This window comes from Mauremys mutica, chromosome 9 (assembly GCF_020497125.1).
Source record: "Mauremys mutica isolate MM-2020 ecotype Southern chromosome 9, ASM2049712v1, whole genome shotgun sequence".
NCBI lineage: Eukaryota > Metazoa > Chordata > Testudines > Geoemydidae > Mauremys > Mauremys mutica.
The window spans coordinates 80,807,894-80,819,921 of NC_059080.1; the positions used below are offsets into that span (position 1 = coordinate 80,807,894).

Genomic DNA, 12,028 nt, shown 5'->3' on the forward strand with positions numbered 1-12,028 from the left:
TCTCTTTGCTTTGGCTGGTTTAAGTTAGATCCTTGTATTAAATATAAGTTTTACTATGATCATAATAAGCAGGATCAATTTTATGACTGGCAGCAACTGGGCCCCAAGCAACAACAGGAGCCCAAACTGCTGGAGGGAAGGGATCAGGTTATGAGTTATCTCCCTGCCAGATCTGGCTTCAGAAGAGCCAGCTCATGAATCACAAAGCTTGCACAAAACCCAAAATGGCAGGGCCATAATCAATCACCTACTTCACTTGTACTAATAGCCAGCCCTCAAAGAAACACCCATCACTTTCACCAGTGTTAAAAGAGGGATACACAGGGATTTCCCTGTCGCCGATGGAGTTCATCCCTGTCCTCTTGATACACAAAACCATAACTCCAGAGATAACTTTCTGAGTCTGAGGTAAAAGTTAATTCTGAAAGGTGGAGGTTTTACTTTGGAATCCACCAGATTCCATCAAATTTCATGCTTTCAAATATTTTCCTAGGGAGAATAACCTTGGACCCCTTCTGTAAGGAATTGGTTACCCTGTGCCCCCTTTATAAGTGGAGAACACTCCCTCACCTTGCTTAGTCCTGCAGCACTTAGTGATTAAAATAGCATATCTAATTTTAAAAAACCATACAGACTCCAGTTTTCCACAGAAATTGCCTAGATGACTGCAGTGTTACTGCTGTAAGATTATGGGTCTTATTGTTGCCTAAATTACACCAATTTTACACTAGCATAAATCACTGGGCCTGATTCTCCACTGTGATCCCCAAGGACACTACTCTCGTGGGGTACAGGGATTGGAAAGCTGATGGACATTGCCTTTGAGGAACACCCCTAAGACAGAGGGCCTCCTCTGACTAGTATACAGTAAACATAAGGACCCTGCTTCACTTCCCTTCCCAGCCTCTACCATAGGGGATATGTAAGGGGGAAGGAGGTGATGGGAGGAAATGTTCCAGGGAGAGAGGTACGCATGGCCAGTGTTCTGTGAGCCAGAGTTTCTGTTTCCTATGGCCCACATTTAATATAAACCATGGGGAAAACAAGAGGGGTTGGGGCTCTGATGGCCCAGCAACAATGACACTCAGAATCAGAACCACTGATTCAAGTAGAATTACTCCTGTTTTGCCCAACTGTAAGTGAGAGGAGAATCAGGCCTTACATCTTAGTATAAATATATTGCAGTGTGTTAGACCATCATCACAGGGGTGGTATGAGTCCACACTAGGTGTGTTGTATCATGTACTGGGGCAATATTCAGCCATTAGCTACACCTGTCCAACCCCAGTGATGTCAATGGGGCTGCAGAGATGAAATAGAGCAGTGACTATGGCTCACTTTGAATATAGCACAAGAACATGTTTTACTACTGTTAGGTGGTGAACAGCCTTGAACATGATCCCGACTATGGCCCTGTCTGTACTACCAATACAGTGCTTTTGTAACTAGTTCATGACACTCACCTAACATAGTTACAAAATATACAACTGAGTTGTGTCCACACAGAAACCTTATTCGTAGCGCAGCCATGTGTGTGCATTCACACCAACCACTATGTTCAACTGTTTGTATTGGTGCATTCTGGAAAAAATTGGGCAGCTATATCTAGTGTCTCAGCAGGGGAATATAGTACCTGGAGTACATGAACACAGAGTGGCACCAGCATCACCTGGGTTCAGTGCACTCTGAGATACACAGAGAGCTGGGAGGAAGGACAACTGGCCTGGGTGGTGGTGGGGGTATCACGGGTATAATATACAAAAGCCGCATGCCAAACCAGTTACCGGAGGACGACTATATGTCAGCCTAGTCTCTGAAAAGGGTGACCTAGTGTTAGCTGCCGTGCTTACTGAGTATTAACTATGTTGTGCTCAGATACAGCCACTAACTACTGTAGTTACAAACTTAGTTAAGAATTACAGCATAGGCAGGATCTTAGGCAGTCACTATCCCTCCTGTAGCTGAGTTCTACGTACTAAGGAACCTGCTGCGCCTCATTCTGTCCACATTGAGAGACAAATGGGAAAATGCAAGATGAACTGGGGAAAATACTGAATAACAAAAAGACTTAAATGAAAGGTTTGATTACTGCTTTAAAAAACTCTGGACTGTAGATTCAGGTAGTCAAAGCAGTTATCTTGAAAGTCTCCAATACTCATTAAAATATACAGTCATACGAATTGACAAGAAATTAAAAGCACGTTATTCAAAACAGGGATGCTCACAAGCCTCTTGGCCAGATACAAAGCTGCCTACCTAAGGAACACGGCTTTAATCTAGACCTGGTCAGCTACACCAACCAAAAATCCTCCTCCCACATCCCAAACAGTTCTCTTTCAGCACAAATGAAAACTACATCTCCATGAGGGAGTGACAAAAGTACTGCCTGCTGAACTACCACTTTACCAGGGAGCTTAAGTCAGGGGTTCTCAAACTGGGGGTCGGGACCCCCTCAGGGGGTCGCGAGGTTATTACATGGGGGGTCGCGAGCTGTCAGCCTCCACCCCAAACCCTGCTTTGCCTCCAGCATTTATAATGGTAATAGGTAAAAAAGTGTTTTAAATGTATAAGGGGGGGGTCGCACTCGGAGGCTTGCTGTGTGAAAGGGGTCACCAGTACAAAAGTCTGAGAACCCCTGGCTTAAGTGATCTTGGAGATTTTGGCCCAAATTCAACCCTGATATAACTGGGTGCAACACCATGAACGTCAATGGAAACACATCAGTACTGAATATGACTGTTTGTCTTAAACATAAAAGACACAGAACATGACTGTGCCCAAAGCAAGGGGAAAATTGTAAATTGCAGGATTTTCTCCAGTATTTCTGGCCATCATCAGTGGTATAAAAGCAGAACTTTCCCGATATGTTTACATGATACCCCTGACCTACACCATCAATCAATACATTTTTATTATGGTAAATTGTAATTAAAGTGTTATCTTTGTATGCCTCAATAAGCACTTCCATAACAAACTATGCCCTGTTATCTTGCCACGTAAAAACTGTAACTCCAAAACATTAAAAAGCATTACTAAATCTACTTTTTATCTACAAGAAGATAATTATTACCTAGTTATGTGCCGCTATACAATCTCAGTTGCATCTGAGTGAAGTAAGAAATGAAAAGAAAACATGCAGCTTACCATGAAATACGCCATTGTCCACTAAAAAATGTCTGCAGTACTGCAGACAACTTTTCTTATCCAGGCTCCAATAACTCATTGTAACAAGACTTCCTGTTCAGCATCAAAGACAATTACCCTGCAGAATGAAACAGAATACAATTATAGATACTACACACCTTATCCCTCTATTAAACAAAAAGAAAGATATATATAATTATTATAGTTGTAATAAAGGTATGTTTATTGGCATTCTTTATGCAAAATAGCCCAACAGCTTTACTCAAAATGCTACAGTGACTATTGTCTGTTGTCTGTCACTCTCAGGATTTCTAATGTGCCCATCTCCAAGATATCTAGGCACCTAGGAACCTACTACAGCACACAACATGCACAGTTTAACCCTCCAGACTATACTAATTCACACGTCAGTTTCTTGTCTGCTATGCAAATGGGATTCCAGCTCCCCCAAGCAGCTTGACTGGGGTGGGGAAGAAGATTAATCTTCGAGCCATTTGTCCCCTTTCACCCACTCCTTCGCCGACCTCTGGAAAAAAGTAGTCAGTCATGGTGACTCCAAAAACTTCAGGCCATGGCCCTTTTACAGCGGCTCCTCAGCTGACTGACATTCTGGGAGCTAGAAAAATACCCACTCACGTTAGGGACTGAGGGTCCAATCCTGCTCCAGTTGAAGGCAGTGTGGGTTTTCAAGAGCGGCAGGAGCAAGCCTATCAAGAGACTCTTCAAGGGGAATTTACTACAGAATGCTAGCAGTGATAGCCCTCGGAACAGACAATAACCTTTCTTATAACAGGCCCCAGAAATTTCTCAGAACTTAATAGCTCCAACAGCCAATTTTGCTTAATCAGGTCATTAATATTTATGAGTCAATTAAAATGAAAATGCACTCTAATCAAATTTTAAACAAAGACAAGCTAAGTGAAAAACGTGTGTAGCTGAGGAAAAAAATCAGCCCTTCAGTGCTTGTGTTCCATTGCTACAAGAGAAGACAATGTAAACAGTTGTAACTATTATTTTCAGGGATCAGAGGCCATGTCTACACTACCATTTATGTCAGCAAAACTTATGTCGCTCTGGGGTGCCGAAAAAACACTTCCCTGAGCAACATAAGTTTCATTTGCATAAGTGGTAGTGTGCATAGCTGTCAGCGGGAGAGCTTCTTTAGTTGCCATAGCTACCGCTGCTGGTTGAGGTGGTTTTATTATGTTGACAAGAGAGCATATAGCGGCTACATGAGTGATCTTACAGCAGCGAGCTGCATCCATACAGCTGTGCCGCTGCAAGCTCGCTAGTGCAGACGTGGCCAGAGAAGATAAAATGTAACTCTTAAAAAGCTGGTGGATATATCTCAAAACAAGGCTTTATTTATTCAAACCATTTTACTAAATTCATTTTTGAAGAATTCCAACCTTTTGTTAATTAGAAATGGGCCTTGCAAAATCCATCCCATCATAGCAGGGCCTGTTAGTACAGACTTGGTTAAGGCTCAACCTGACAAATAAAAGGGTTTATAGATCTGTCAAGAATATTCCCTTCACAATGGGATTTGTTACTTATGACACTAAAGATCAGATTTCCAAAAGAGCTCAGCACCCTTGTTAGGATCACATTTTCAAAAGAGGTCAGCATCTATTTAGGCATCAAATAAGCAGCCAGATTTTCCAAAGTACCCCCCAAGATGAAAATGGGGGCTGGATGCGAAACACTTTTGATGTGGTCCCGGTCCATGACTAGGGCTACTAGGCACTGTAGTAATAATAAAATCTGACCAATTATTTTGGTGCCTGAAGGGGATTGTAGCTCTTTTGAAAATTTGGCCTCAGTTGTGGTTGCTCAGCATTTGAAAATCTGGCACCATGTAGCCAGCATTCACTCTATTGTCAATCAGCATTAGTATGAGCGAGCAGCAGGCAAACCCAAGAATTTTGACTGACCTGCCTCCAGCTTCCTCACTAAGACACTTATATGGTCCCCAACACCATAGTAACTGAGCTCCATACAATCTTTAATATACCTTCCTCATCAGACCTCTGAGGCAGAGCAGTGCTGTTACCCCATTTTACAGAGGGGCACTGAGGCACAGAGAGACTAAGTGGCTTACCTATGGTCACACAGGACATCTGTGGCAAAGCAGGGAACATAACCCAGGTGTCTCAAGTCCTAGGATAGTGCCCTAACCACTGGACCACCCTACCTCTCTAACACTAGATTCTGCAGCCTGCATTTTCTGTACACCTCTTCTGTACTCCTGAATGGGGCAATGTCCTAAGGCAGGCAAGGCCATTGAATTGGCCATATGGCACTAGCAGTCTCTCCATCTCTCCCACCTCCTCCTCCTTTCCCCACTGGGGTACAGTAAGGAGTCATAATCCAGGCAGGTGCTAGGAAAGGGGAACAGCAGTGGAAGGAGTAATCTTAGCAGTGCAGCATCCTCCCCAGTGTCCAGCAGAGCAGTCCCCTTTGCTGGGGAGGAGCCTGCAGTATGCTCTGCAGCTGCACTGAGTTCCTGCCCCTTTGGATGAGGTCTCTGCTCATCTCATCCCCAGGACGGTGGGTGCCTCCTCTCCCCACCACCATGTGGCCTTAGGAGAAAACTGCACATAGCGGCAAGCCAGAGACTTCAGCTGGTCGGAGCAGGTGCAGGGAAAGCAGGGACCTTGGCACATTCAAAGAACTTTCTATAGTTTTAGCTGGACTTTCTCTGCCCTGAGCTGACTGGCTGTTTGCTCCACTCCTCGCACCCTCAGTCTCTTCAATCAGCTTCACTCCTCACCTGCCCACCTTATCCTCCTCTCCCGCTCACTTCCTTCCCTCCTAAGTAAACCCATCTCCCCCTCACCCCCCGCAAATATGTAACTGCCATCACAAAGTTCACTCTGCTTCTGTGTTCCACCTCTTCCCCTACCATGTGTCTGTCTGGTCTTTTTAAATTGTAAACTCTTCGGGGCTGGGAGCGTCTATGACTCTCTGTACAGCACCTAGCACAATGGGGCACCACTCTTGGTTGGCCCTTTGGCACTACTGTAATAAACATGATTAATACAAACAATAATAAAATGAGCTGCTGAATGCTCATGTCTAGGGAAGGAAAGGGGCTGAGAGGGAAAGGTTCAGTCTGCCAGAAGGAAGAGGGGGAGTCCCCTTCTCCCCGTTTGCTGTGCTTGCATTTTGTGTTTGTTCCAGGTTGAATTTTCCTCCACATGCACAAATGAGTATAAATGCCCTTCTCTGATTCAGACAAAATGCTGCTGCTAAAATAATCTCCTTAGACTATTGCTCTGCAAACCCCAAGTCCTTCCACTGGCTTCCAGTTTCCCATCATATCAAGTACAAGCTTCCTGTCTTTACCTTCAAAGCCTGCCACAGCTCTGCCCCCTTCCTATAAACTTGCTTTTGTCACCGAATTATCACCCTCCCACCTCCACTCTTCCAGTGCTGCCTGCTTCAGCTACCTTCTTCTCTGCTCCTCCTGCAAACACCTTCATCCTTTCTTCCATGCTGCCTCTTATCCTGAAACACTCTCTGAACTGATCTGTAAGGCTGCTCCCCCTTCTCCGTCAAATCTCTTCTAGAGACACACTTCTGCCACAGCTCCTACAAGAAATCAGTCACCATTTCATAGTTAGACTGAGGGGCTGCTGGGGGAGCTGACTGAGGGACAGTTGCTATCTTTTACTTATGTAATTACAAAACTGAAAAAACAAATGACATTTATGTATACATTTTTAATATATATTTTATTGTTTTCCCATCCCCAACCCTTCACACTGTGTCCATCTTCCACCTAGACTATAAGCTCTTCAGGGCAGGGATCCACCACTCTGCTTGTAGAGCACCTACCACAACAGAGCCCAATCCTGATCTTAGTGCTACCATGAGATACACAAATAATTAAAAAGATGAAGGTTTCCATAAAAAGTGTGAAAATTAAAAGTCAGGTCTCTCCAAAACAGCAATTTTAAAAAATCTTGTGATCTTTAAGCCAATCACATAATTTATTTGAGTTTGTCTCATGTTTTTGAAGTCTTGGGGTTGACAACACTGCATATCCTCTAGTAGGAGAATAGGGCCCCAGATTTGATTTGATTTTTTATTTTTTTAACCTGAACACACCCCACAGTCTCCAGACCTGAGTCATAAACCTCTTTGAAATGACCGTAGGCAAAAGGATGCATGTGTGGAAAAGACTTTGTACAAGCTTGGCTAAAAAGTCACTCCTCCTCTCAGGAAAGCTCTGCATGGCTGCCTGGAAGAGTCATCCACTGTCTCACAACAGCATCCATGGAATGATTAGTTGTAAAAAGAAAATTAAGCAGAAAGCACCTCCGCAGCTCTACAGACATTTTAGACCTCACAAAGAGTTTTGTATTTTCTAATTACACACTGAAGGTGTTAAAGATTTTGATGGGTTTTCTTTCAGTGCAGGGGACAATGCTGGAGGATGTTTACACACTATCAGAATTAGAAAACAGATTGTTTGGGAAAAGCAAGGAAGAAAACCATGCATAATATTTAGGGAGAAAGAAAAGAGAGAGCAGAAAGGATTGTCTGTGCATAAAATGATATTAATTTTTCTTTATTTTTATTATGTGAAGTTTTTTACCCCAATTTTTAAAGGGGTGTTTTGCACATTCCTCTTGGGCATACGAACTTTTAAAAATTTGCGTCGTTGCTACTTCTGGGTTTTTCATCTCATTATCATCCCAAGTTTTTTGTAGCTCATTTGATGAATTTTCTGTCTACTTTTTATGATGGAGGAGTCATGACCCTGTCCCCAATCCTGCTATTATTGACGTCAACAGGATTTTTGCCACTATTTCATGAACTAGATACAGCACATTTTCATTCCGGGGAGAGGAACAGTTAGTGTGTGTTTGTAAAAAGTTTCTTTCTGTGGGACTCAGGATGTTACTCTGAAGCTGCTGGGTGGGTTGGCATGGGAGAAGTGGTCTTTGTGTATTGTTGGTTAAAATGTCAGAACTAGCATTGAATAGGTGATAATGCACTTTTTATGCCTGCTTCTGTTGTAGTTTTTGTTAGTTAGCCATTCTGTTGCACAAGTGTACTTTGTTTTCTCCCCTGGGGTTTAGTTAGGCAGGTATGTTAGGCCTCTTTACTTATCTTTCAAATTTTGTTTTTACTCTGAAATTGAATTTTGCTGCCTCTGGGCAATTCTGTGACCAACAGTGATCATTTAAAAACAAAGAGGAGTCCTTGTGGCACCGTAGAGACTAACAAATTTATTTGGGCATAAGCTTTAGCCCACGAAAGCTTATGCCCAAATAAATTTGTTAGTCTCTAAGGTGCCACAAGGACTCCTTGTTGTTTTTGCTGACATAGACTAGCACAGCTACCACTCTGAAACCAGTGATAATTTAAGTCACTTTCCTTTTGATTGCTGTCAAATACTGCATCCGACGAAGTGGGTATTCACCCACGAAAGCTCATGCTCCAATACGTCAAGGTGCCACAGGACTCTTTGCTGCTTTTACAGATCCAGACTAACATGGCTACCCCTCTGATACTTGTCAAATACTGGTGTGCTCTGATGCAGTCTCTTTCTGTTTTATCCCAATGTAATAGGTATAAAAGTCTCCCTCGGGAATGTACTAGAGCGATCAGTAGCCTACACTAATATGTGGTTAATTACACTAAAAATTAAATCTATTAAGATTGTATGGGGTACTAAGCAACAATACCTGTGACTTCTGCTGATGGTTGTGTTCTTCTATATGTCTTTGGTTTTTGCCCTTATCACACATGAATTTTCATTAAAACTGCTGAAGTAAAATCACTCTCCTCGTTATAATTAATAAGGAGCCCAAGCTGGGAAATTCCAATCCAGGTTTTCCCAAAGTTTAGGAGTGATACAGACCATACTTATTCATGTTACATCAGCTTAAAATTGTAGGCTAATGATCAGGTAATGAGAAAAAGATAAAACTAAGTCATGTTTTAATTAATTAAGAAAGTACATTTTATTTATTAATCCTTCATCACTAAGATTATGTGAGAAAAAAAAAATTTCTTAGCCTCTTCCAGCACCCACAGAGTTCACGTTGCCTGGGGATTTGTAACAAAAATATTACTTCCAATATACATTTAGTCTCTTTCAAAGAAATGCTTCAGCCTAGCTCTTATTTTGTGTCCCACGCTGATACAATATCCCCTTTTGTTCTTAGCACGAAGGATTCTCCCACATCACAGGAAACTCTTACCAAAAAAAAAAAAAAAGGGCGCTCGTTGCAACATTAGAGATGAAGACAGAATTATAAGGGTAATGCAACTACTTCACATTTGAGAAAAGCTTCTAAAAAGTACTTTCATTTTCATCTATACTATTATTTGTATTATGGTAGCTCTGAGAAACCCCAGTCAGGATCAGGGCCCGGCTACTGAAGAGTAAAAGAATGGTCTCTTCCCCAAAGACTAAAAAATATTACGGCAAATACTAAGGGCTTGTCTGTACACAAAAGTTGTTCTTTAACAATACGGGTCTACTTAAAGTGGTACAATCCTCCTAATGTGGACTCAGTTATAACAGTATAAAAATGCTTATATCATTACAGTTTATTCTCTGCATGAAGGGGAATAAACTGTACCATTGTTTATACTGGTATAATTGCATCTATATTGGTGGTTGTACCATATAACTTTTTCAATATAAAAATCACATCCATAGCCATTATTGTTACATTAGTACAAAATCTGTGTGTAGTTTAGGCCTAACTTACATAAAACAATCTTCTGAAGTAATCAGTAGCTGGTGCTTTAGTTTAGCTGTAATGTCGCTATTTCACAAGAGGCAAAATTCAGGGGTCAGCAGCCCCTGAAATGGCACAAGACAGATCTGAGTTACCGTCCTACCTCAGCAAAAAGAGGCAAGAACCCATTCACAATACATTAAGTTAAAATGTACTTAACACCTAAGCTCAGCTCAGTGATGGATTCTATGATGCAGCCTCTAGAAACACATGAAGTCAAAGGAACTATTCTTTCAATAAAAATGAATCAACTAGAAGTTGTGTGTGAGTCAGCGAGGGTTATTCTGGTACCTTGAGTTGTGTAATTCACAAAGCCTTCCAAGGACAGGGACATTCACAGACTTCAGCTAAGAACACTTGTAAAAGATACTTCACAAAAAGACATTACCTGAGCAAAACCAATTAATCTTCAAATTCAGTTTGCCAGAGCTTATTTATTTTATACAAGAAATTACCATTTACTTATGTGTCCCCTTACCAATGGTTCTCCAGTTAGCATTAAATTATAGCTTTAAACCACAGCTCTTTGTACAGGAGCTCAAGGGTACACTGACACAGGGGAAGCATAAGTCAGAGCAGCCTCTGAAAAGGCACAATACATGCGCCTCACCCCCTATGATGGCTTTGCTCTGCTGCTGTAGTGTGAAAGCAAGAAGACATCTATGCTCACAACTGATCGTTCCTTCCCTGAGTTGGCACAGTGCATGTTAGCTAGCTAGGTGCAATGACTGTGAATACAACTAGCAATGGAGGTTACTGGTTCCCACTCCTCTTCTACCAACCCGCCTTCTTGTGCACGGGACAAATCAGAATCTAATTCTTCATTAATGTGTTGCAATAAAATATATAAGCACTTGATTCAGTACACTCCATTTGAGTGTACTTTATTTACTGGTGTCATTAAAATGTGGACTAGTTTCACAAGAGAATGAGCATCTGGCATGATTTTAAGAGACATTAAAAACACATTAAAAATGACCTGAGTTAAACAAGAACAAGAAAGGACAAATGGGAACTGCTGCACCTAATAAGCCATAACCCTAGCAAATGGCATCAGAATTCAACACAATTAAGCTACAGATTTCACTATGGGGTTTGCTTCTTGTTAGTTTCAGTTCATGTAATAAAATAATAATCAAAATAATTAGAATAGATCCACATTTATCCCAGTGAAATGGGGGATAAGGAATTTATCTAGATAATTAGCGACTTTTTAAAGTAAATAATTCATATCAAGGGACATATAGCAATTGAAATAATAGGGGTTTACAACTAGATGAGTAGATAAACTAGTTTCTGCTCACGTCAGACCACTTTTTTTTCTCATATATACATACACACACACTTTAGAAATGACAAGTGTGACAAAATAAGTAAAATATTTTCCTCCAACATTTTCCTCAAGTTTAAAGGCCTGATTTTTTAAAAAAGTTGAGCATATGCAATTGCTCTGAGTGTGTGTATATATCTATTTGATTATGCAAATATTCGATTCATATGTGCAATCCCACAGTTAAGCACACAATTGTGCAAGTAACTTTTTAAATATCAGATATTTAATACTGAATGGCATGGAATTCTTATAAAAGTAATTTCTCTTTAATCCGAGTACTTTAATATGATTACTGGACACCCATATGTGAAGGTCTTATGCTAACCCAGCCCTTTTTCTAGTTGAAAGGTCAGGGTGAAGCACAACCAGATTCATACCAACCCAAATATCCACTCTCTTAATAAAAGCCTAATGTTAAGCACAGTTTGTAACATATGCCATTTAACCTGATTTGGCAAAAAGTAGGGCTGTCAAGTGATTAAAAAAATTTATTGTAATTAATCGTGCAATTAAAAAAATTAATCATGATTTAATTGCACTGTTAAAGAATAATAGAATATCATTTATTTAAATATTTTGGATGTTTTCTACATTTTCAAATATATTGATTTCAATTACCACACAGAATACAAAGTGTACAGAGCTCACTTTATTTTATTATGTTTTATTACAAATATGTGCACAGTAAAAAAACAAAAGAAATAGTATTTTTCAATTCACCTAATACAAATAATATAGTACAATCTTTTTATCATGAAAGTCAAACTTACAAATGTATGGTGGCAGG

The 12,028-nt window shown here is 40.8% G+C and overlaps 1 protein-coding gene across 1 annotated transcript in view; it reads right to left on the reverse strand.

The window, feature by feature from the left end:
• Positions 1–3,257, reverse strand: part of PLCH1 (phospholipase C eta 1) — a 137,581-nt gene extending 134,324 nt beyond the window's left edge. The window contains exon 1 of the mRNA XM_045031540.1: positions 3,145–3,257. Within this exon, the coding sequence (XP_044887475.1) occupies positions 3,145–3,223 (79 nt within the window). The 5' untranslated portion in view covers positions 3,224–3,257. The remainder of the gene's footprint in view (positions 1–3,144) is intronic.
• Between the last annotated feature and the right edge of the window lie 8,771 nt (positions 3,258–12,028).